General features: G+C 39.3%; 1 protein-coding gene across 3 annotated transcripts in view; it reads left to right on the top strand.

Moving 5' to 3' along the window:
- ATXN7 (ataxin 7) overlaps window positions 1-24,799 on the top strand; it is a 60,760-nt gene extending 35,961 nt beyond the window's left edge. For all 3 annotated transcript variants that reach the window (XM_050979176.1, XM_030228072.2, XM_050979177.1), the window contains 8 exons: window positions 12,870-13,122; window positions 13,780-14,042; window positions 14,770-14,852; window positions 16,590-16,855; window positions 17,284-17,482; window positions 18,347-18,468; window positions 18,751-19,702; window positions 20,823-24,799. In XM_050979176.1, the coding sequence (XP_050835133.1) occupies window positions 12,870-13,122; window positions 13,780-14,042; window positions 14,770-14,852; window positions 16,590-16,855; window positions 17,284-17,482; window positions 18,347-18,468; window positions 18,751-19,702; window positions 20,823-20,840 (2,156 nt within the window). In that variant the 3' untranslated portion in view covers window positions 20,841-24,799. The remainder of the gene's footprint in view (window positions 1-12,869; window positions 13,123-13,779; window positions 14,043-14,769; window positions 14,853-16,589; window positions 16,856-17,283; window positions 17,483-18,346; window positions 18,469-18,750; window positions 19,703-20,822) is intronic.
- Window positions 24,800-26,292: the final 1,493 nt, after the last annotated feature.

Below are 26,292 nucleotides of genomic sequence, written 5' to 3'. Positions count from 1 at the left end.
ATGCTGGTACTTCAGAGCACTCTTTTCCAAATTCAAGTCAGTAACACTACTTTTTTTTTTGTGATTTTTCTGCTCTTTTACTAAGGCTGGCTTTGTGGTGTCATGTAGCAAATCAGGGGGTTCTTTCCATGCACCCCCCCCCCCCCACAGCAGCAAAGTTGATTTTCTAAGTAACCATGCTGGAGTCCTCAATTGATCAACTTTAAGATGTTTGATGTTGGCTCAAAGCCCATTATTCTCTTCCTTCCAGGAAGAATAATAATAGTAGCCAGTAACCAAACAATCTCTTTAAAGCAAAATATTTACAACAAAATCATCTTAGACAGTACTAAATGTAAACATAAGCAGGCTGCAGTGTAAGCAAGCCCAGCTTATGCACTGTTGATATCAATCAGATGAAATTCCTTGGAGGTCTGATTTTTCTATGTACCCCTCAAAGCTTCTAGGAACTGGCAAACTTATCATTACTGCAGCTCACAACCCAGTTGGTTTTTGTGCCCAGTTCTTATGCCTGCAGCCCTCTCCCTGGGATCAAGTCACAGTTTAATTCTTGCTAGTCCTGTCTCAGTTCACTGCCAGCTTTGGCACAAGCAGGCATTTGGTTTGTGACACTGTCAGGCCTTTGAGTGGATGGCCCTGCTCTTTGTTGTGGACAGAGCAGATGGTGCAGAGGCTCAGACTGAGTGGTGGGGTTGGGGGAGAGGGCAGGAATGCTTTTTGCCTGTGGCAGTATTAGCTCACACTAGCCAGTTTAAAGTAGTTGTGAAACTGGTGCCTGAGTTTGCTGAATTTTGAGAAAAGATAAGTGAGTCTTAATATGTGGTGAAGACAGTGAAGCCTGGTTGTCTGTGGCTTTGTCCTTTGTGTTTGGCCATCACTCTCCCACTGCAGCACCTCCTGCTCTGTGCACAGACAGAGCTTCAGATTCATGTCGTGTTTTGCCTTTTTTTTTTTTGCTGCCCAATTTAATAAGACATGTGCACGACTGGGCTGGAATGTGCTCATGGTGTCCAGCCAGCAAAGATCTTCCTGCTTTCCTTCTGTAACAGTACCGAGAAGTCCTACCTTTGCTGTGTGAATGCTGCTTTTATTGTTAATGATAAACACCAGTATCTTCAGAACATCTCCCAGCAGGGGGTGGGAGGGCACCATCTCAAATCCAGCTCTGAAGTTTTACGACAATCAGCCTAATTTTGAAATACAGAATACTGTAATGTAGACAAGTGGAAGGAGATGTGATAGAGCTACATTTATCTCAGTTTACAAAACCAGACAAGAAATCTAATGCAAGTAAAAGATTGGCTGGAAAATTTTTATTCTTAAAATCACTTTTCCTGGCAATGCAAAATGGGCAGGATGCTTCAACTTCTGGATTCTCTCCACTCCCCCAGTTTTATTCTTGTTTGTTTGTTTTCAGTTCCTTGACATTCTGCAGTGCTCATTCATAAAAGGAGCTACTATATGTGTGTGTGTAGTGATAGCATCACAAATTATATAAATACCTTTTTGTGTTTCATGTGTTCAGTGAGAAAATAAAAAAAAGAGGGGGTTGTTGCTGTTCTTTATCTGAAGTGATAGGAAGCAAACTTTCTTCCATTGCAATGGTTTTGGCACAGTTCAAGTTGTCCATCTTGGGTGATTGTGTAACTCCAAAGACCTGGAAATTGGGTTCTCTGCAGTGATTCATATCAGACTGCTTCTCTCCCTCCTGCACTGCCCTGATGCCAGAGCAGGAGTCTCCTCCCTGCAGCCTCGTTCCCTGGGAGTGGAGCGAGCGGCGTATGCAGGTGGGCGTTCTTTTTGTATGGATCTGCACAGTGCATTATCACAGCTTGCAGGGCTAATTTTAGCCTCCTGAACTCAGGTATTAACTGATGGTATGAGTGTTTATATTGAATCTAATGTTGTTGATATTTTGGGGATTTTTTTTCAATGGCTTCAAGTATTGTTGATAGAAAATAAAACCTCTTACAATATTTAGTACCAGGAAAAGAACTTACTAATTTCATTGCCTTACATAATGGATTGCTTTTACTACGTTAAGTAAAATTACTTTTGCATTTGTCACAGTACACTGGCAGCACATGATTTCACTGTGCCACGTGCACAGTCCATTTGAAGGTGAAACCTTGTGAATATTTACTGCTTAGTGTTACTTAGAAGCCTTTAGACATTGGAAAATAGGTGAAAATGCCTGGATCGAGGCAGTTGGTATATAAACTCCTGCTATAACATAAGCAGGCAAAAAATCCCATTGTATTCTCTGTGCCATTGTGTGCCTTCCCATGGGCCCAGGCTGCTGTCTCCCTGTGTGAGTGTCCTGTCATGCCTCTCCCTTCCATTCCAGCTCCTGCCTTGATGCCCAGCTGCTGGGGTTTCTTAGCAGTTGGGTTCTTTGTCCTCACTCTTACCCAGAAGGAAGACAGCTTTCTGCATTGTTCCATGTGGGAATTACATTGCCTGATCTTGGTCAGTTTATTTGTGGAGCAAGCAACAAAATAAATCTTACTTGCCCTCTTGTCCCTAAAATAAGAATGGACCAAATCAAAGACTAAGAATTCTAGTTTCTAACAAATACATCAGTGCTGGTTCCCCACATAGTATTTTGAAGTCAAGAATTTTGTGAACCACTAAAATCTGTTGGAGACTTACCCAGTTTTAATTATGGGTGTGAAGTAGAGGGGTGTACAGTAGAAACAAATCCTTTAAAAAACACTCATGCCTCTGGTACTAATTTTAGTGGTGGAAGGAAGGAGTAGTGTTTTAAAAACAGCATAATCCAAGGAAATGTCTTTGTATTCCTCAATGGTCATTAACAGTTAATGGGTAGGTGACATGAGCTGTCAATTTCTTGAAATTTGGAGCCACAGAGGTGTTGGTTGTTGTCTAGTATTCTGAGTGCATAAACATGGGAATGTTAGTATTTAGTATCTGTGGTTTAGGATTTAGTATTAATTTCTAAGCTTGGTAATGGGAGCAGTAATCTCCAGGTTTCTGAAAGTTTCTTTAAACAAAGAAAAAAAAACCCCAACCCTAACAAAGCCCAGTCTGCCGAAATGGTACTCCCTTCTTCTGTTTAAACCTTCTTAATGAAGAAAAGTCTTATTATAACACACCGATGCTAATACACAAAGGTGTTTGTACAAGCCAGCTGCCTTACTTCATTGCAAACTTCTTATTTTAGTGAAAAAATAATTTGCTTGGTTTTAAAAATGAATTTGTGTGTAATTTGATAAGTGAGGGAAGACCAAAAATTTCAGCTTTGATTATGGTTACTTAATATAAGAGCAAAAGCCACAAACTGTTTTTTCCTGTTCCTTCTGTCAGCAGATATGCTGTAATTTTTATAAGTGATTACTAAGGAAATGGTCCAGAAACTAATAATTTGGTAAAAATTAGATTTTAGTGTCCATGTGCTGGCTTTGGGTGGAAATCAGACCTTGACAGTCAGACCTCAAAGCATGGAGACTTAGGATGTGGAGACCCATCTGGAAGTTGTGTAATAGCGGAGTCAATTTTTGTGTAAATAGTGGAGTGAATTTTTGCTGCTGGAAAAGCACAGCAGGAGTCAGTGCCAGAGTGACTGTGTTCCTCGGAACAGGGATACCCCAGGGAACTGTAGCTCTGGAGGTGCTGGGTGTCCCCAGGCTGGGCCGTGTCACCCACGGTGGGGTGGCTGGTGACAGGAAAAATAGTCCTGGAGCCTCTGGCAAGGCCTGGCAGCTCTCTTTGGGAATCACAGGAGCATCCACAGAGCCTGGGGCCTGGCTGTGTCTGACCGGTGCTAGTGCCACCCCAGAGTGGCTGGCAGCAGGATTGTGGGTGAAGCCGGTGCTGGGCAGAGGTCTGGGGGCACTGGCGGCCAGGGAGTGCCCGTGGCCAGCCCGGAGCTCCCGAGGCCGGGGGTGCCCGAGGCCAGCCCGGATGTGGCCGGGGCACTGCCTGCGGGGCCACGGGCCTGGGCGAGCTCTGTGCACGGCGTGGAAAATCCCACAGCGAGGGATTAAACACTGCAAGCAGCCCTGTGAGCCCTTCTGAAATGTCACCGGAGCCGTCTGGCACCGCTCCAAAAGCAGGCAGGCAGCGAGCTGGCCACGGACAGGGAGAAACCCCGGAGCTCTGATCCTCAGAGCTGCAGGCCGGGCAGAGGCTGTGCCCCGCAGCGCCAGCCGCTGCTGCTTTGGGTTCATTCCCTGCGGAAACCTGAAAATCCCCAAAAGCCACAGCTCAGATGGGGAGACTGGCAAGAGAAAAAAATAGCAATCAAACTTCAGCTGATTGCAGTCCCATCAGCCCCTTAGATAAATTGGCAGCTGTTAATCAAAATGTTAATTAAGGAAACTAGTAAGAGTGTTCGTTTTAGCTTGTTTTTCTGGGCGTGCTCACCCGTGTAATTTATAAATCAGAGGGCAAACACTGGTGGTACACTCTGCGGATGGCTGGCTGTGGGCAGGAGGGTCTGGGCTCCAGAGGAAATGGGAAATGCAGGCACAGCCTGCATGTGTCAAGTGCAGTCATGTTTTTCATTTAAAAGGTTAAACTGCACAAACATTTTAGTTAGCACATCCTAATTACAGCATTGCTCCATTCTTTCAAAAGGAAGTGTGAAAAGGCTGGTAATATTTAATTTGAAAGACACTATTGTGCAGGCACAGTAGGTCTGTGCCCTCATTTGACTGTATTAGTGATTTCCCTAGGCTTTTGCTGCAGTAAATTTTTAATTAGTGTAAAGTTTAACGTGGTCAGTGTTTTTAAACATGAAAACAGTTGTTTTATGCCAATTGTGATTGATCAGTGATAATGAAATAAGCAGCAATGATCTTTTTTTATCCTTTGAAACTTACTAATGCCTAAAAATATTAAATTGGTGTAAAGTAATGTAATGATTTTACTTTAAAGAAGAAACCAAGTTATTTGCTTTCCACTGATGTTGTAAATTGCGTGTTTACATCTCAAGGGATTTCAAATTCTGAAAATTTGAAAAATATTGCAATACCACCATTGTCCTTTTCCATCGTGAAAGAGTTAAACATTTTGTGCTTAAAACCTCAGAACAGAAAGAGGGGTGCTTGCTGTGCAGGCAGAACCCCGTGCTGTTTTCATTTCTTGAGTTTTTTCCTGCAGGTGAAGGTGAGGTGCCCCTCAGTGTGGAGTGCCCTCTTTGCCAAAGGGAAGCACGTGGGCTGTCACATCTGTAGGTGAGACATGGGTGTGACATCAGAGAGAGCCCAGGGAGCTCCCTCCTCACTTGCAACAGCAGAGAGGGACTTTGTAGTTGGCCGGTTCAAATAGCCATGTACGTCTTTATGTTTTAATCTTAAAAAGCTCTTGTATCATGGCAGTGGCTGTCACTAGTTAGTCATGCAGTACATAAGAAAAATATTTGTGCTCAGTGTCTTTTTATCCTCTAGTTTCTTAGTGACAAAATCAAAGAATGTGATTTCCTTAGCTGACATCACTATTTTCGTGTACATCCTGTGATATTTCCTCCCATTTCCACACTCAAAACAAAGTCAGTTCCCTCTTGTTGATCTCTTTGTGTGGAGAGCTTTCCATTTCAAGGCCTTTATTTTATACTCATCTTCAGAACTTTGAGTTAGCTGTAGCCCCCTTTGTATTTTGGTTCACTAACAGCTTTTAAGCAGCTTTTCTTTTGTAGCAGAACTGAGTCTGACAGTCAACATACAACATTTAAAGTTTGCTAGGTGTAAAGAAATAGCTACAGGGGAAAACATTAATTCCCAACATGGTGTGAATAGAAGCATTAGGAAGATGAAAGCCAGGCAGGCATTTGGGTAGGTGAGCTCATCTGAAGTCATGACAATATTATATTATGTGATAAGGTCTTCTCAAGAACATTGTTGATGCTGAAGAGGAAGAACATGGTGTTAGAGATGTAAATCTAATTTCTGGGTAGAGAGTGGGCCGAGAGAGAGAAAAGCAGAAATTAGGGGGTGGTTCTTCCCTTTTTTATTTGCATCTTTTAACACACCATTCTTTATCAAACTTTTGTTTGCTAAAATTTTTATTAAACTTTGCAATAATGTTGGGGTGAGGTATTTATTTTGAATTTGCTTTATACCTTTATTGAATAACTGAAGCTTTTCTTTATTGTCATTCAGGGTAAATATAAGCAGCTGGAAAACTGTTGTCTTGTATTTTTGAGAAAGTTGACCCAGAGTGTTAAAGCTGACCCCCAGTGCATCTTGAGGCACTGCTGCTCTGTTTGATGCTCTTGCTTGTCATCACTGTGGCTTTTCTGAAGTTTATTTCAAATAAGAATTTTTTTTTTTTAATAGTGGAAGAATGGCTTACTCAATACCTGCCTTTTAATCGGACAGGTATTGTTGTGTCATTAACAGGTTACAGAGATTAGTGTTCATAGTGTGGATGTTGTAATCTCTCCATGGCCCCATTACCATCTAAGACACTCTACTGTCCTTCCATAATAACTTTGCCATATTTGTATTTCAGTACCCATCAGATTTACAGGACAGTTACTGACCACACCTCTTGGCAAGTTCATTGGGGAACTCTACCAGAAGTTTGGGCTGTTAAAGCCCTTGGATTCGGGTTTGCCTGATCTAGGAGGAGGATGGGGTGAACATCCTTCTCTGGGTGATGAAGGGAGATGTTCCAACAGTTGGTCTCCCTGGCTCCATTTTTGCTTGTGGTTCTGCTTCATAAATAATTTAGTGTCTTGCTTCTATCAGTTTTCCTGCACTGTTCTCAAGAGTTTTACTGGTCTGAGGGGGCTCTGAATAGCTCAAGCAAAGCTGATGGGAGTTTCCTTAATTCCAGTTTGCCACTACACAACACAGAAAACCCCAGTCTGTCTGCAGGCTTGGGAATGGCACTGTGCTTGCTGCTTCAGGGGAAAACTCATGTATTTTACAGAGGAATTTTAAATCCTGTGGAAATTGATTACAGAACTACTTGTGTGCTGAATACAAGGGGGTTTTAAAATGATTAGTAGCAAATAAGGAAAAAATTTAAAAATTTGTTGTGCAGGGGCAGCAGTTGGGAAAGGGAGATACTTGAAGGTTATTTATTTAAAGGCATTAATTTATTGTTATATTCCTAATAACTGTGTTTGTAGTCTGTTCCTCACTCTTTCTTGTGGTGGCAATCTTGGCTGTCAGGGGAGGTGTGCTCGATTTGGGGTCGTTTTGTCCATAGAGGTGATGGCATTCCTGCCCAGGTAGTGTGTGTTACTAGAGAATTAAAACCCATCCTGGCTATGCTGTAGTTATACCATCAGAATCATAATTTATCCTAAATTGTAGTTATATAATTATCTCCTCTTTGAAATATTTCAAAGTACTGAAGTTGGCATTCAGAATCTTACTAGTGAGGATGATCACTTTCCATTTCTCCCTCTCTTTTCTTCAATGGCAGCAGCAAAACTGACCCTGCTTATGCATAATTCAGCACACCTTTATTGAACATATTTTGCACTGTGATCACTTGTGAGTGAATTTTAGTTCTCCAAAATAAATGTTTAGGCAAATGATAATTTTACTGTGCTGAATATTTCTCAAGTGAGGAAGTGCAAGACATAAGGTTGCATCAGTATTGCTTGGCCATTATCTGTTTAAAAGATATTATATATGGCTGTTTCTTAGTGCCACAAGCATACATGACTGTCAGTTGGTTTCTGCTTGTGATTGTGCTAACACTGATAAACTAATAATATGAGCTGCCGGATGCAAACCAATGTTTTTTATGAAACAGCAAGACAAAGCATCTCAGGACATGCCAGATAGTACTGGTGCCCATCAGGCCTTGTTGGTCTGTCATACTGGTTGCTTGGGCTCCATAAATATTCTGTTTTGTAACCTTCTTGCTGAAGTGAAGATGGCTTTGTTCAGCTGCTCTCTGTTCAGCTAAATGTGTAAGATCAAACACCACGCAGTTGGGAGTGACCTCATCCTGACTTAGAGTGTGCACAGAATTGATGGCATGATTAAAGGGACATCAGTGGAAGATTAAGGCAGAATCCTTGGTATCTAGGTCCCGTGATTAGAGCAGGATAATGAAGCAGCAATAAGTGAGTGAGCAGTAGATCAAGCTCCTGCACAGACCAAGCAGCTGCACACTGCCAGGGTGGCAGCAAAGGAGGAGTAATTTGCCTGCTATGCCTGTGATTGTTTTAGTTCCCAGTTTCTCCTGCAAAATCCTCATGGAGCTAATTTTTTTTTTTATCTTTGTCATGGTGAGATCAGAGTGCTGGTGGACTAGAGCTGCAAAGGGGATTTTAGTTGCTTGCTGAGTAAAATCTGGAGCGATGTTGAGGTGCCCTTCCATAGCAGTGTCTGTGCTCTGCTGTCATGGATCTGAGCTACCTGGAGAAATGAGAAGACCAAGGCAATTAGCTCTCCGAGTCAATTAGCTCTCCATTATTCTAGGAATTAAATACTTTTACTGACAGGAAATAAGTCAGTAGGAGCATTTAATTTTTTATCCTCAGGTAGAAGATGTTTGTTTTAATATGCCTGTCTAAATTTCTCAGATGACAAGAGACACAGTAGCTCAGTATGATAGAGAAAAGGACAAGTTTGTTTTAAGTTTCATGATTATTGTGCTTATACTTTGTGATACAGACATACAGACATGAAATAACAATTGCTTAGGCATAGAAGGTTTTTTATGCTTTATTTCAATATACACATCTAATCCTATAGTTTGAGGAGTACTCTAACACTTACCCTACACAATACTCTTAACCTGTGTTAACTCTTTTTCTGAATGTTCACTGAAGTTCCAGCATGTCCAGCTGAACCAAACTCGTGTGTATGCTCCTGGGTGTGCTTTGTACTGCAGCTGCACCAGCACTGACACAGGGCACTTTGACTTTTTGCCCAGTACTTATGTAAGGAGTCAGTATAAAAAAAATGGGTTTATGAAACATGATCTGTACATCTTGTATTTGCTGGCCAAAGCTATTAATTGATGCCCAGAGAGAATGAACAGCACAAAATACTTGCTAGCTTTTTGGAAATAAGCATAAACATGGAAGGAATGTCTTAAATTTTTAAGATTATTGTTGCTCTTAAATTAATTTTTTTCTTAATTATTTTTTAAGCATGCAGCAAAGAAAGTGGCATTTTATGTAAAATCAATTTTTTTAATAAAAGGGTATTGTCTTTTAATATAGCAATAAGTTATGAATCACAGTAAGTCCAACTGTTTGCTCATTGATAGAAGAGTAAGCAGTAGTAGCCAAACACAATGAGAAGCTTTCTCTCTTTTTTTATTTCCAACTTTTTTTTTTTCCCCCTGCCCCTTCCAGGTTACTTTTTTGCATTTTGTCAGAGATTGCTACATGTTTAGTAGGAAATAGACAATGGAAAATAGGATTTTTAAACCCAAGAAAACAGGTAGCCAGACTAAGGGCCAGGTAAAGCTTTTTCTAAGCTCTGGAAGAGCTCTATATTATCAATATTTATTTTATCAGCAAGTCCTGTGTCCTTTGGCCTGATGCATATATAATACTTGCTCAGCTATAGCACAAGAGATGCTGTGTTTTTCCAACTTGATAGTTAACAGTTATCCTGGTTGTGGAGCAGAGACATCATTTGCTGGGATGCCATCTCTCTTCACAGCTTTCTAACTCTGTCCAGCCCTTCTCCGTAGTGTCACAAACCTGTTGTATAAATGCAAAGGTGTTTAAGGAGGAGCTTATCTGTTAAAGTTTAGCGTTGAACACAGCTGTCATTTTAGATCAGATTCTTTCCAGTGCTGTGCCATCAAGGAAGACTTCCTGGTTCTTTGTCCAAACCAAAACTTACATTTTTCTGATATTTAAAAAGCAAAACAAACCATTCAAAAAAAAAAAAGTTAACATAAAAACCCAAGCAACAAAACCAATAAAACCTCTCCTTCCCTTAAATTTTAGAGTTTAGAATCATCATACACAGATGAGAAATGGGAATATCACTTTGATCTGCTATATAAGCAATCATGACATTAAAAAATTGTTTTCCTCTTAAGAGTTATGTGAAGGGAAGGGATGTGATTGCCAGCCTTTAAAATTTGAAAACTGAACACCTGGAGGTAGTTAAATTTTTAAATGTTTTCGGACTGAGACAGAATCAATGACAAATGGGAACTATGTTAAATTGGCAGAAGATCAGGAGAATTTATTGTTGTAATATGCTTAGCGTAAAAAGCATGGTGGTCTTGATTATTCAGTGACAGTTTGTGTAGTCATGTTTCCAGTAAAAACTGTGGCAGTCTGTCCGTAACTATATTCATGAGATCAAATATGCAATTTTTAACGTCTGGTTTCAAAAATAATGTTAGCTTTCTCTATTAAGATGAGACTTCAGTGCTCTTCACATGGTTTGCAAAACAGTTCTTAAGTAGACTTCATTTAAAACCATGAATGTTATAAAAAGACTGAAACATTAAATACAAGCAAATTGTAGTAGCAGCTCTACCACAATTTGTATGTATGTCAACAAAAAAAAATAGGTCTAGTCAGGTTATGAAAAATGAGCTGAAAATTCTTCTTGTTCTGTTGATAGACAACATAAGTTGTGGTTATGCAGAGAAGTGATAAATGAAGATTTCACAGTCCTGCAGTGTTACAATATCTCTTTCAGAAATTGTCCCAGAATTTTAAAAAAAAGTTAATTTGATGGATTTTTTTCTGGGTGTGTGTATCGGTATATGGAAATCCTCTCTTGACAGGTAGACTGTAAAATTGTATGTGATCAGCCTTAGTTCTCTTAGGTTTTTTTTTTATCACCAATTTAAAACATTTTCTATTAAACTCACTTGGTTGAGCCTGGTGCTGTTGAACATTTGTGCAAATAGCAGTAGCATCTCAGTTTGCAGTTGCCAGAAGAGAAATACTCATATTATCCAGATAAATAGCTGGGATTACTATTTTGTCTAGTTTCTTCCTAATTGATGGAGTGCAAGGAGGATGTCAGTTTTATTCTAGTCCCTTCTTTTCATCTGCTAGGTTTTATTCAAGAAAGTAATACTCTCACTTCCTTCAGAAAGACAACGTCATCATAACAAACTCCTAAGGATTGCATTAGTCATCTACTGGCTCATTTGAGATTATTTGTAACTATCATAAGCACTTGGATTTTGAATTTTCTAAATATACAGAATGTGGAAGAGTATTGAGTAATGTTTCTCATTATCTCACAGGGTGTAGCATCACTGAACTCTAATGGTCCTCAAATAGTAACTGAACAGAGCTGCTCAGGGATTCTTGCCGTTGCTATAAAAAGCTGTTTGGCAATAAGCACTACGTCATACTAGAAGCACAGGCATTTACTAGAGCATAAATATGCTAAAATACTTCATTTACAGACTCTTCAGTGGCAGCTGGTTCTAGAAAACTAAGTGGATGATTTTGATAACTAATTGTTTTAAATACTACAATTTTAAAGCAGTTCTTCCTTGAGATGGATTATAAGTTACCGAATTTGTTTGTTATTTTGGTCCGGGCATTTCACACTTGAGCTCTCCACTTCTTGGTAATTCCAATCCAGAAGTGATGAGTATTTTGCAAAATTTTGCAGAAGATTTGTTAGGTAGTTTGCACCCATAGTTGCAGTTAAAGAGAGAAACACACAGGAGTTGGTTCAGTTTCTTTCTTAGTCCAGGCTCTATATTCTTTCATTATTTTTATTTTTCTAAGCTAATGAACACATTTCAAGTGCTACTTCCAAATAGGTCATAGAAGCAGAGCACAGATGTACTAATTTACATTTCCCAGAGCGTTACAGGCTTCTGCACAGGTTGCACTGGACTTGGCTGTCACTCTTGGCTCTATTTGTAGCTTCATGAGTAGCCTGCTGCTTCCACAGTTCACTCAAGTCAAAATCTGTAAGGTGATCCTGAGATTGATCTGCGGTGGATTTGGGCACCTCTAACAATACTTGGCTGCTGAAGAGGTGTTACCACTGCCTTTGCACTCCCCTGACAGACTTCTTTCTTGTGTCTCATAGATCTGTGGGTTTCATTTACTTGACTGCCAGAAGTGTCTCTTAAGAAGGTGTTGATTACACAGATCCTCGAGGAATCACAGGTGTCTGTGTGTCAGTGCCATTACCGTGTCTGTGTAGGCAGAGCTGGAAGCTGCCAGGTGTTCAGAGAGTTCGTGGTTCTAAAGAGCTACCTTTGCAATAGACAGTTTTACCTGAAATGGTGCTTGCAACGTAGAAGTTTTCCTGGTTTGGTGTTAATTAAAAAACACGTCCAGTGATGGAAGCTGACCTCTCTTAAGTCAGATATTCAGGTTTTTGTAGAAGAGTATCAGTTGCTGCTCTTAGTGGTGCTCCTATTAAATAGAAACAAGAGGGGAAAACCCAACCAAACAAAAACCAACCATGCTCAAAAAAAAAAAGCCCAGTGTAGGTCAATATTTGAGCTGATGATCTCAGAGGTGTTCCATACTGGAGGTCTGATAGATCATACCAGAAGTTTGTCACAAAGTAAAACTGAAAATGTTGGATTCAATATAATTTTGATGATTAGGAGACATACTTACAGATAATTCTTATCCTTTTAGGGAATGTGATATTTTGGCTTGCCTGGCCTGAGAACAGGGATCTCTTGGCTTTGTGTGTCTGAGGTCCAGAGCTGATTGTTTGAGATGGAGGGAGAGCTGAGCTTTAGTGGCTGAGATGTGCAGGTCCCGAAGCTCAAAGAGATTCTGGTAACCCTCTGGAGACCAGCCTTGAGTGGAACCTCATGGATTACAGAGAGGCTTGAATGCTCTATGCTCTGTGTGTGGCAGGGAACCTCCCAAGACAATAAAAGAAAAATGCTAATGGAGTAAATGACATCAAGTATTTACAAACTCCTTCTATATGGGAGCTTAAAACCCCTTTTCACTCTTTCAGAAAGAAGACACAGCTCCTCCAGCAAGCCGCCTTTGACTCCTCCCTCCTCTTCAGTATTTTCCCTCATTTCATCTTTCCCTTCAAAAAACAAAGGTAGCAGTGGAAGTGGGAGCAGTCGATCATCCAGTGGAGGTACTAGTGCATCATCATCAAATTCCAAGTTGTTGAAATCACCCAAAGACAAGCTGCAGATCAGCGGAAGCAACAGGTTAATGCATTCGGTACAGCACAGCAAAGTTCCCCATGACAAAATGTGAGTGTGTCTTTTGAAAAAGAGTTAAATGTCATTACTTGCATAGACACTGCTATGTCAAGAAAGTTTCCTTTTGTTTCAGAGAATTTTTGGTTTAGAAGATAATAATTTTAAACTCCTCCAGATCTTTTCCCACAGCCTAGTCAAAGATTATAGTTAATGCTCACATCTGTGTTGAGGAAGAACTCTTGCAAAGCTGCATCTTAAATCACAGTGTATAAAGGTCATTTTATTAGAGGCTCCTAATTCTTTGATGTAATCTGCATACTTTGATCATAAGGGAGTTTTAGCTCTGATTCACGTGGTTTTCAACCTGCACATGTGAGATGACAGCAATGCTGGTAAAATTTACTGCTACAGAATGGTGTATTTCTCAGTGGACATAATGGGTCCATTGCAGTTGCTTTGGACAGTTTGCAGTGATGCTCTCTATCCATGAATGCAAATAATGGTTTCTGAAGTTCCTGGACACTCTGAAGTGTCAGGGAAAAAAGGACAGGAGAGATTGTGGATATCATAAGAAATGTGAAAATTAGAAAGATAGTAGAAGGAAGGTTTGCATTTATATTGGGAATAGATCAGAGTGTTGTTAAATAATAACATATTTTAGCTTGTTTTTTTTCCAATTTTTCTCTCTTTGTTTTTCATAAATAACAGTATGACTCCATCTGTCAAAGTGGAAAAGATTCATCCAAAGATAGATGGTGCCCAACTGAAAGCTGCTGTTGGTCCAACTTGTTCTACTACTGTGAGTTCCTCAATAAAGACTGGCCTTAATTGTCCCTCAATACCAAAGCCACCCTTGCCTTCCCCTGGACAGATACTGAATGGTAAAGGTCTTCTCTCTGTGCCTCCATTTTTGGAAAAGAAACCTGAAGAAAATACGAATAATAGGAAATTTTTACATAAAAGATTGTCAGGTAATTTTTAAAAATTATTATTAGCTGTATTGCTTTTAGTAGAAATAAGTTCCCGAAGTAAATTAAAACTCCTGTAATACTGTAAATTGTAGTAAGAGTTTTTAAATATTATAATTTAAATCTGTAATTTGACAGACACTTTAAGGATGCAAACACCTTGAAATTGACTTTTCCTTTCAGAAACCTGTACAGATCTCAAATGCCTGTCAGTTCTGACAATTTTAAAATTACACTCTTTTACTCTCTCTAAAGATTTTAGTTTCCTTCTTTCTATATGGAAGGTCCAAATGTACACAGAAGACAGAAAAGCTAGCACCTGGTAAACCGAAAAATGCAAACCCAGTCTGCTCTTTATATCTTTTAACACAATTACTTTAAGTGTTAGTAGAATGGTAGAAAAGTTCTTGACACCAAAGCCAACGAACAAAAACCCACCATTGTTTGTCACAATCCATAATGGTGATCTCTACTCCTAAGAGGGAGCATCAAATCCTCCTTTGAGGACACTTACAGTTGTTTGTGGACTTGAGATCTGTATTTCGGCACACCATAAGCTTGCTGAGAGTGTAGAAAATATCATTTGTATGATTTTATTGTGCATTTTTATTTGTACATTTGCCTGTGTCATATTTGAGAAGTTTCCATTATGATTAATTTTTATGATGAAACTAAATGTTAGTGTTTCAAAATATCTTTTGCTAACTTTTCAATACTGTGTCTTTGACAGAGAGAGAATTTGATCCTGATATATACTGTGGTGTCATTGATGTGGAAACCAGGAAACCTTGTACTAGGTCTTTAACATGCAAGGTAGGATATCTGAATCACGATAAGAATTTCTGAAGTTGTTATTCAAATTCTTGAGGAACATGATAGAAAACAGAGAACTGCAAATTTTTGCTGTTGGTAATTACCACTGTAAGTGGTACCTCTCCTAACATGTTGCTCAGAACCAAGAAGAAATTGTTTTTGAAGTTCAGTTAGTTATTTATTCAGAAAGCATTTCTCAAAGTAACCTGGAAATTTGTATTTTTGTATAAACCCTTTAAATATGGATGTTGACATGGAGCAAACTGTGTCACTCCACATGTAGGTAGCAGGGGCAGTGTGTTCCTGGTTTTGGGGGTAACCTTGTGGTTTTAGATCATGAATTTTAAAATTCCTTATGAGCATTGAAAATATTGCTTATGCAGGATTTAAATAATTCAAGCTCTTCCCTTCTCACACTCTTTCCTCTTCCCCCCAGCAGTCTGCAGCAGGTTCTTGGTAGGAATTTGTGTAAATGCTAATGCTGCTGGACTTACTGCTACTGCCAGCTCCTGAAAGAGACATGGAGCATTCCTAGAGGTCAAACTCTAAATTAAACAATCATAAAAACTTTCAGCTTGACGAAATGTATCCTCTGGCTCCAAAACCCTGGGGGGACAGAGAGCTGTCACTTGCTCCCAAGGAACCAAGAATCCAGATCCCCTGCACTTGTGTAATATTTTGGTGCTTTCCTGCAAAGCAGCTCTACCCTCAGTTTGAGAAAGGTCTGGTAAATAAACCACCTACAGAACAAAGGTACACGAAGCTGGCACTAATGACCCAGAGGAACTGAACTTGAACACATTGCCCTTTTGGAATTACAGAGGGGAGGAAATTGTTTTGCTAATAGAGGAGGGAAAAGCTGCAAGATTTTACAAGAGAAATAGGCAAATCAAAAGCGAAAAAGAAAGAGTAAAAACATTTCTCAGAAATTCTTTAGAATATATACTCATAAAATAATTTTTGGAATTGCTATTTGAGTCTGAGTTCTGTGACAAAAATTTTTATCTACTAAAAATAACTAAATCCATATTAAAAAAGTATTGTGCCATAAAAAAAAGTGCCATATTAAAAAGGTATTGTGTGTGACACTAACAATTCAGAAAAGTAGCTTCCATTTACTTCACCTTACTTAGAATTGGTGCTGTTTGTACACATACACATCTTACTGTCTGTAGTGTTCAGGACACTCAAAGAACTTTGAGTCCTCACTGACTCTGGATTCTGCTGGATGTTTTGAATTCCTCAATATCTATTTGATTACATTAGTTTTCAAGGAATATATTAGTTTATAGGAGGCAGCACAGTACTTTTCTAAATATTTTTCAGGTCTCCCATTAGAAGTCTGATTTTAAACATTATTTTGTTGAATATTTTTTAAAGTGGAAGTAAATATTTTCTCTTCTTGGTTTTGCAGGAGTTGGCAGTTGAAATATTGATGTAAAAAAAGGTTTTTGGTTCTAGTCGTAACCTTATTAAAAATTTGGCAGTTTGGTTTTTAAAAAGAAGTTTGAAAGAAGCCTTTTACCAAATTGCTGGGTTTGTTATTCTGTATCAGGCAAGGATATAATCATCCACAAAGCAATTTTAAAGTTTGTTTTTTAAATCATATTTCCATTTGTTTACTAAACCAGGACTGTGATGATTTTCTCTGTTTTGGAGCTCTTGACACATGTTTTGAGTATTTGACTTCCACAAATGTCATAGCCTGGGATTAATGATTTATTCCTGGTTCTGCAGACACATTCCTTAACCCAGCGGAGGGCTGTACAGGGTCGAAGAAAACGATTTGATGTGTTATTAGCTGAGCACAAAAGCAAAACCAGGGAAAAGGAACTTCTTCGACATTCGGATCATCATCAGCAGATGCCCCCTCTCAGGGAACCACATCCCTCACCTACTAAAACTTCCCAGGAGCTGCACCAAAATTCTCATGGAGTTACTCTTACAGAATCAAAGCCTTTATTACCTAATAAACCCAAACCTCATCCCCCCAGTCTTCCAAGGTAAGGAAAATCTGCAGATGCAGTGGTATGAAATGGACACTGGAAGCTTGATGAGGTGGATTTTGAGGGAGTGATATGGATCTGTTGGCTGGGGCAGTGTTGTTTGCTGCAGGCCTGGTGCCTGTCTGCAGTTGGCAGTTACCTGCTGAGGGCAACTCCTGGTGAGGAGGGAGTAGTAAAACTACTGTTTGAGGTCGTAAAAGCTGACTTGCAATCAGTGGAAGTGATTGAGTAACAATTGGGCAATGCTGCTTTTCCAGGGGTACCACCATACTCTGTCCTTGCCCTTGGCAGGTTACAAGACTGTAGACAACACCAGGGATCTGTTAATGGAGATTTCTTTCTCTCAGTAATAATAAGCACTTAAAGGGTGGAATTTTTAACTGGACTGGGTTCAATAACACCTGGTTACTGCTTGCCTTGCCCAGGCCTCCAGGCTGTCCAGCCCAGCACAGTGGAAATGCCCCCAGCGAGTCTCCTTCTGTCCACGAGTCCCCACACCCTCCCTTGCCTGCAGCTGAGCCAGCATCTCGGTTATCCAGTGATGAGGGAGAATGTGATGAAAAAGAAGAGCCTGTTGAAAAACTGGATTGTCATTATTCAGGTCATCATCCTCAACCAGCCGCTGTACGTTTGTAAAGTTAACCTCAGTCTGTCTCTGGCTCTAATTGTGTAAACAAGTTACTTTGGGGTTTTAGGGGTGGTTTTCTGTGGGGTGTGTGATACTTTTTTTTCTTCTTTTTTTCTTTTTTTTTTTCTCCCTCCCTATATTTTGAGAAAATTATTTTGTGGCCTAGTAGGCAGTGAAGGTTTAGCTAGTTGCAAAATAAACATGCTAAAAAAATGTGTTCATAGCTCACTTCCCCAGTCTAAAAGAAAACAAAATGCCAGAATACTAAAGATGAAATTGCTAACTGCTCTAAAGGGCTGTGGTTTTGGAATAAGTAAACAGTGTCTTTTTGGTGCAATTTTCTTATTGAACTCCCTCATCCACAGCCACATACATTTTTTTACTCAAGTTACCAACATCATGTTAAAGATAGCAGTATGGTATTTTAATATTTAAATGTTGACAAAAGTTAGTTAGTATAACTAAAAGCAAATTTATTGCCCTGGATGTCAAATTATATTCTTTTTAGAAACAGACTTCTAGCTGATAGCTGGTAGGTTCTCAGAAGCAGATGTTACATAAATGCGTGTCTGTGTATAAAGTTTATACATAAACAGACATACTGCTTACCTTCTCTGTTTAATCAAAGGATTTGATTAAAGTCAAATTTGACTTCTTCTATTAAGTATGGAAGTATCAGAAGATAAGAAAATCATCAATATACCAAGGCCAAAATTTAAAATAGTTGTTGGACCAGAGACATAAAAACTCTAATTTTTTTTTTTTATCTTCTACTTAAACATCTAAAAGTATATTTGTCATAAACAAATTGTTATTCAGACTGAAAGTAGAAAACACCAATAAAAATCATGTCTTTTCAGTTTTGCACATTTGGTAGTCAGCAAATTGGAAGAGGTTATTACGTCTTTGACAAGCGGTGGAACCATATTCGATGTGCACTTGACTTCATGTTGGAGAAGCATCTTAATTCACAGATGTGGAAGTGAGTAAACATGAAAGAGTTCTTATTCTTCTTGGTGTTTGTAGAAGTTCATGGAAGCTTGTAATTGTAGTTAAAGAAAGTAATCTTGTGTTCAGACTGAAGGTTGATGGTCTATGCTTTACATTTTTTGCAACAATTAACTTATCAGTTTAACATAATCAGAGGCATTAATCAACCCCAAGATACAACCATTTTAAGGTAGCATTAATAGTATATATGGGTATTAGTCTGAAGAATGGTGACTATGTGGGATTTTACCTTCGTTTTTCTGTTCATCTGCAGGAAAATTCCTCCAGCATCCAGTACCACAGCATCAGTCCGTGCCCCACATCGGACAAACCCGCTGCCTGCCTCTCAGCACAGTGTCAGTGCAGCAGGGTTCCTCTTGCCCACCACGGTTATGTCATCGCCAGCGTTGGTCTCTCCTTCCTGCGTGTCTCTGAGCAGCAAATCGGTACCATCCCACGGGACGACACTGAACGCCAACCCCGCTGCTCTGGGTGCAGTGGATCCCGTCTGCAGTATGCAATCAAGACAAGTGTCTTCTTCCCCTTCAACACCTACAGTGCTTTCCTCTGTACCTTCACCTATGGCCAGCAAACCTCAGAAAATGAAATCCAGCAAATCTTTTAAACCTAAGGAATCTCCTGCTGGCAGTGGCACCTGTAACAGCACCGGCAGCGTCAGTAGCAGCGGCGGCTCAGGAAAGAAGCGTAAAAACAGTTCCGCACTGCTCGCACCTTCTCATTCCACAGAGTCCTTTAGAAAAAACTGTGTGGTTAACTCTGGAAACTCTGGGACCTCCTATCATCCGTCAGTGACAGCTTCGTCCCACAGCGTTGGCCTCAACTGTATGACTAGCAAAGCTAACTCTGTTAGCCTCAAACATGACCAATCAGGGAGGGGTCCTCCGACCGGGAGCCCTGCAGAATCCATAAAGAGAATGAGTGTGATGATGAACAGCAGCGACTCCACGCTCTCCTTAGGGCCGTTTGTTCATCAGTCTAGTGAGCTGACTGTAAATTCACACAGCAGTTTTTCACATTCACATACTTCCCTTGACAAATTAATAGGAAAGAAAAGAAAGTGCTCACCTGGTTCAAGCAGCATCAACAGCAGCAGCAGCAAATCAAACAAAGTTGCCAAATTGACATCAGTGAACAATGTTCATGCAAAACACACTGGTGCAATCCCAGGGACGCAAGGACTGATGAACAATTCTCTGTTTCATCAGGTAGGAAATCTTGTTTCAAACTAAGCCAGCATGAAATGCCTCCTCACAAGCTTATAATTCATGTCTTCTCTTTAATATTAAATAGATAGCTAGTTCCAGATCCTGCTCGAGTAAAAGGTAGTTTTTTTTGTCCAGTACACATTTTCAGTGTTCTTATGGTGCATTTACTCAAGACTTTCATAAATGTTCTAAATAAAAAAGCTACACTTCAGAAAAGAAAGCTTAAATGGGATATTTCAAGTTCTTTAGATGCTGTTGCCTGTGAACTGCTTTCAGATAAAATTCATTCCTCTTATTTTTAAGCCATAATTTTAAAAGAGAATCTTGCCAGTCTGCCATGGAACTGAGCTGTGTGCCTCAGCCTGACTCCTTGTTTTTGTGTCAGGAATCAACATTCTACAAAGTGGAACATAATGATGATGATAACAGAACTGTGATACTGTGATAAAATAAGCTTGTTATCCCAAGATGTCATTGACTAACTTCTTAGTAATAATGAGATTAAATGTAATAAATGAGATAATAAACCTTTTTCATTGGTAAGGCAAATAGATATGCTATAAAGGAAGCAGATCTCATGAGTACGTAAGATCCCATTTTAAAAATTAGTTTGGGGTTTTGATTTTTTTAAAAACTAATCTCACTGGAAAAGTAGTGCATTCAGGATTAAAAATCCAAGAAACTTTGTTTTCTCAGCTGCTAAAAACTGAAATCTCTGTAGCTGGAGAGCCAGGAGGTCAGTAAGAACTTTTTGAGAGTGGTTTTTTAATTTTCAGTTTCAGCCACAGAGGAAGATTTTCACCTTTTTATGTGTTTACTTAAGAAAAAAATCCTTTAGATGGCTGAATTTATTTTTGGAGTTACCTAATAATTATTATTTCAACTATGCAATATAAGTAAAAGAGAAATATAATTTGAGTGAACTAAGAAGAAAAGCATGCTTGAAACCATTACAACTTCAAAGAGGTTTAGTGGAGGATTTTCAAGTCTTAGGGAGGGTAGCCTCAGGTTATCAAGGTTGCTTTGTGCCTGAGATTTCCCCCAAATATGCCCTTGTTAGCCACAAAGTAATTTGTTTTCAGTGCCCCCACTGATGGTTCTCTCTTTTCTTGCCCCCAAGCCGAAGGCCCGTCCCTGATAGCTGAAGGCACCACGGTGAGAAACAAACTGGACAGTTTTCACTACAAGCAAAACCTCCATCTGGATTTCTGGACTCCAAGATGCCTTGAGTTTTCCCAACTTCCCATGGTCCTCAGGTGTGGAAATCTACTGGACTGTCACTTAAACAAGGAATTTCCCTGAAGCCATGTCTGTAGCAGTGAATATACTAGAAATGGACACTGGATGAAGTTCAGCCACATAATTGCTCTTATCAGTGTTAACAGTGGTCTGGACTGTTTGCTACAAATCTGTGAGATTTTCCTTACAGGAGTACATCATCATCTTGCCACTATTTGACATAGTTTGGCTGGGCAAACGAATGTTTTCTGGGGGGAAATAAACATTACTGTGGACTTATTTTTATACTGATGGTGTCTTTTGTAGGTGATAGATAACCAGACAGACACCCTCAATGGAGAGGACCCCGTGACAAGGGGAAAAATGTGTGAGGCACAATGGAAAGAAGCCCTCAAGAAGGGAATATGGCTTTAGTGTTTTTATAGCAATGTTCCTTTAATGGAATATAAAAAATAGCACAATTCAAAAAATAGTCTGTTTTGCCCAGCCTTTTGCAGGTAATTTGGGATAAGAAGCTATCAGGAGTTTAAAACAAAACAAACCCAACAAAACCAGAAAAACTTGTTTGAGGCCACTGCTCAGAAAACAAGTATAAAAATGCTGTATTTATGTGATACAAAACCTATTTTCTGTTCTTTTGAATGAGATTTTATTGTGGAAGAAAAGTTAATTTTGTTCTTTAAAAATTCCAAAAATATCAAACAGACAAAGGCAAATAACCTCTAAAACTCTATGCCCAAAGAACGTATTTATTGACCTATACTGTATGCCACAGGCCTTTGTTTTTTTTTAAAGAACTGTATTGATGAAATTAGGCTGGATTTGTCTTCCTCTTCCAGCAGATAAAATTAGCCCTTTTAAAAATGAGTTTTTAAAACATTTAAATATTTTCTAGCAACCATAAAAGTCAGTTCCTTTCTGCCTTGTTTGTGTAACAGAATTGTTGATGTGTGACGTCTTCTACCACTCAGTAAGATTCTTTTTTTTTTTTTAAGTCTAAATTCTGGAAAAAATGCCAATTTGACAGCAGAGTTCACTGTGAAGCACTGGTTTGTGCATCACAGTCATCCCAGGCCCACCCAGGCTTTATGAGCATGGGGGGCTACAGTTTTGTATATTCCAGCCAATTTTTGTGAAGTATTTTGTCTTGCTTCAAAACACCTCAAAAATTAATTCCGCCAAAGGGCTCATTGTATTGTGGTTTGACTCATCTGGATGTTTTCATTAAGTTTTTAAACATCAGGTAAAGGCTCAAAACTGACTAAACTTTTATTAAGGGGGCAAAGCAAAGGAAGATGAAATCCTAACGAAGAAGATTTTTATTTTCTGCCTTAAAGGGGCATCAGCTATTGCTGAGAAGAGACAATCTGAGCCTGTCCAGCTGTTCACATAGCCCAGCCTTCTCCCCATTCTGGTGGCAAGTAGTAAGTACATCAGGGAATCCAAAGCCACTCTGAGTAGCAGTTGCTTAGCTGTTTACCTAACAATGCTTTCAGTTTCTCCTGAACTTCCTATGAAATTATTGTTATACAGCAAAACAACAAGAAGCCTCTATGCAGACACTTTAGCTTTGAATTGATACAAAAGATCACACTGAGAAAGCAATGTACTAGAGACTCTTATTATGCAAACTTTAAAAAAAAAAAAAAAAACAGTAGACAACTTTTCAGGAACAAAAGGATTCGTATTTAATAGGATGCCCTGTTGAAAGGATTTTTAGAACTGCAATTGGTTTAATGTAAGAGGAACCAAAGTGAAATGCTACAAAAAGAAATCCAAGTGTATTAAATCCTGCACGTTTGGAGAGAAATCTATGCTATGATGAAAGTCCCTGGGGCAGAGCTTCCACTTCAGGATAGCATCAGTCACAAGTGCAATTTGACTCTTGGTAGAAACAAAGGTAAAGGAAACAGAAATTTGGCAAGATTGGGCGCTGGCGAGTTTGTGATTGAACTGTCCTCTGGTTTTTAGGTTCTGTTGATCTGAAAGCAAATGGCAAATTTGTGCTCCTTCAGTAGCATGCAGATGTGTACAAAGTGAATTCCTGATGGCTGTTCCTCCAGAGCCAGTGGGTGCAGCCACCTGCACCATGTGGGCTTGAGCCACTGGAGCAAAGAGTCCGAGCATAAATTCTGCCTGCCCTAGACCTGCTCTAAATATTATGTTTTAGATCTTGGTTATAAGCAGAACATTGTTCCTGAAGCTTTTATTGTCACATAGTTCTTACTGTAAATAATTAAGGAAGCTTAAAATTAATTTTCCTTGCAAAATTGAATTTGCAGTGGCTGGGTTGTTTCTAGACAGATTTTGGTATTAATTTAAGAGATACAGTTTTTATAGTCTTTCCAACTTCTCGTTATGACTCCTGCAGTTTTCTTAACCTAAAAAATTGCTGCAATGATGAACAAAGAATTATACAAGAAAAAAAACATACTTTTGTATCTTTATTTTGGAATTTCTTGTTCTATTATAAATATTGAAGTATCCCTATTTCAGAAGACATATTTTGTTAATTGATTGTACATATTTAAATATGTATTTTTGCACAGGTCTTTTTTTCTTATATCCAGTTTTGGTACAATTGAGATCATCTAGTATTTATTTATTAATTAATTAAAAAAAAAAAAGCAAATACCTTTTTATAATTTGAAGTGGTTCACTGCCAAGCCAATAGTTAACATGCCTACTTTGCAATGTAAGGGATGCCTCCGTTTTGTGAAAGCTGTGTCCCTTTTCCCTGTCCTGGGAGTGGGTGGATCCACGCCGAGGATGGCCGAGCCCGGAGCCCTCGTGGTTGATGTGGCATTGCTTCTCAGTTGCCTGACTCCCAGCAGATCCATTAGTTAAGTGACACACTGCTTCTCTTTTTTTAGTGTTCGTGTGCGTGTGTGTGCGTGCGCTTCCGTGTGGGTCTCATGTGGTTTAAAACTAACGGAAAAACTGAAAGTGCCTGATATAACTAGTTTTAAGCTTGGACTGTTTAGACAGCTTCTCCTTAAAAGACTTGAATGTTCAGTTGAAATTTTGGAGCTTGCTTTTTCCACCTATATATAATATATATGTATGTGTGTATGTATGTACACACACATGCATATATCTATATATCTGAAATTAATGAGATGGGTTGACAAAAGAAAGCAAATTATGCTGGTAGCTTTTGTAAAATCTTTTAATTTGAATACCTTATGTTGGAACAATCCCATTGATAACTCATATTTAGTATAATGCCAAGGGTTTGAAATATGGTTTTAACCAGCAGTTTATTTAACTCTCTCATTTTGGGAAGGGGGGGGGAGCACTATTCATTAGTCAAAGAATTTAGAAAATGTTCCAAATTGTTGGTATTCCAAAACAAAGGAAAAAACCCTAGTAAGTACCTCTTAAAACCATGAAAAAAATAAAGATGTGATTTCCAAATGACATTTCTAAGGCAGTTGTCTTCCTGTAAGAGTTCTCTTGCCAAGGAATCTCTCGTCTTTTACTCATTCTGTCCTGGAGGAGGGAATTGGGCTTAGAAAGATTTTTAAATGTTTCACTGTCCAGCAGAAAATAATCATTTTTACCTTTTGTGCGAGATATTTTATGTTTTAAAGATAATTTTGAAATGAGCACTACATAATGTCAATGTGAATGTAGGCCTTGGAAGCATCTTGCTCGGTGTTGAGCCTGGTTCTAAAAGCAATCTCCTGTGTAAAATGTGTGAATAGTTTGATAATTTGTATACATAATCAAGAGCATCTGATCAGCTGAACTCTATGTTGGCTGCTGTATAGTACATGAACAAATGTCATGGGATAGAAAAATTACTTTGGATATTTAAAAGAAAAATAAATATATAGTCTATTTGTTTTGTAACAAGTTTCTGTAAATAAAATAATTTATACTATTTATAAGAAAAAGTTGTGCTTTGCTTCATGAAAAAGATTAGTTTGTTGAACAAACATGTTACTAAACAAGGCAATAAAATTAGGACTTTTCAATAAATGAGGTTGGTTGCATGGAATATATTATATGTTTCTGCTTCATTATAAAATCCTTCACTATTAAAGGAAAACATTATCTGTATTGGTGCCTATGTGAACTAATTTCAGAGAATTGGATGTGGTCAAATTCTGTCACTGTCCCTCAGCATCGTGAGTCAGCCCAGTAGGTTTGGAGCTTCTCATCCTACAGGGGGCTGGTACCTGGTTTTGAGCAGTGCCTGTGTCACCTCTGCAGCATTTTCCTGTGCAAAGGACCTTCTGTTACTTAAGGTTCATAATTTGTATTATTTTCTAATCAGAATAATGAGCAGCAGCCTTTACAGCCTCAGATGTGGTTATGTTGAGTCGTCATGTATCCTGGATTTTTTTTTCCTTCCTAAAAAAGTGTCTTCTGCGTTCAGTTTCACAGTTTGAAGTTCCAGTGTGTGGATTCAGCAGGTTAAACACTCCTGCAGAGCTGTTCTCTGCCCATGAGTCGGGACTCGTGTGTCGTGGGTGATTTCAGAGCAGTTTGTAAAATCAGTAAAGCTCCTGTTAGTGAGACAGGATTTCAGAGTGACATCTGTGGCAAAGTTTCCTTTATTCTGTCTCCATTTTGTTTTGATTTTGTTTTTTCCCCCCTCTTAAAACAAGTTTTTCTTAATATTTAGAATAAATGCTGCAAGGTACAAACGGGGTTCAGACAACAGGCAAGTTCTGCTTTATCTTTTTGTAATAAGCACCTCTAGTAGTTCTACGTTTACTTTTTGTGCTACTGAGTATTTTAATTTCTTTTTTTGTCTTGCCTCCTTGCAAATGCTTTTCCTTCCCAGTATCAGTTTATACCACCTGTGCCATCCTGCACGAGCTGCTGGCGCTGCATTTTGCAGAGCTGTGTGAGTGACCACAGCCCGGAGCGCGTGGGAGTGCAGAGCTCTGTGCTTGGCATCGTGTTCAGGCAGGTTCGTGACTCTGACTGCTTCAACACTGAAGGAATAACTGCATTTTACTGCATTTAATACAGAGTTCAGTGTCCTCTAAAACTGGCAAGGTTAAGAAAGGGAAAAAAGGTGCATTCACCCTGTGTAACCCTGAGCTCTCGGAGCTCTGTGGAATTGGAGTGTTCTCCTTCTCCCCTTCCTTTGCTGCATTTGGTGCAGTGCAGTGCCAGGGAGCCCTGACCCCGGGGCAGAGCAGAGCTGCTCCTTGGGTTCTCTCTTCTGGTGACTCCACTCACTAAAGGAGTTAGTGATGAAAAATGGTTCTGACCAGGTGCTGAAGTGGAACCCAGTAAGCGCAGATGTCCCTGAACCGGGTGTTAAAGTTTCCCTCCCTCAGTGACTGCCTCACAGGAAAATACTCCAGTTTATATTGGGGACAGTTACTTGG

The sequence above is a fragment of the Serinus canaria genome, chromosome 12 (assembly GCF_022539315.1).
Source record: "Serinus canaria isolate serCan28SL12 chromosome 12, serCan2020, whole genome shotgun sequence".
Lineage (NCBI taxonomy): Eukaryota > Metazoa > Chordata > Aves > Passeriformes > Fringillidae > Serinus > Serinus canaria.
The sequence above is the reverse complement of the archived record's forward strand: the minus strand, read 5'-3'. Positions and strand labels throughout refer to the sequence as shown.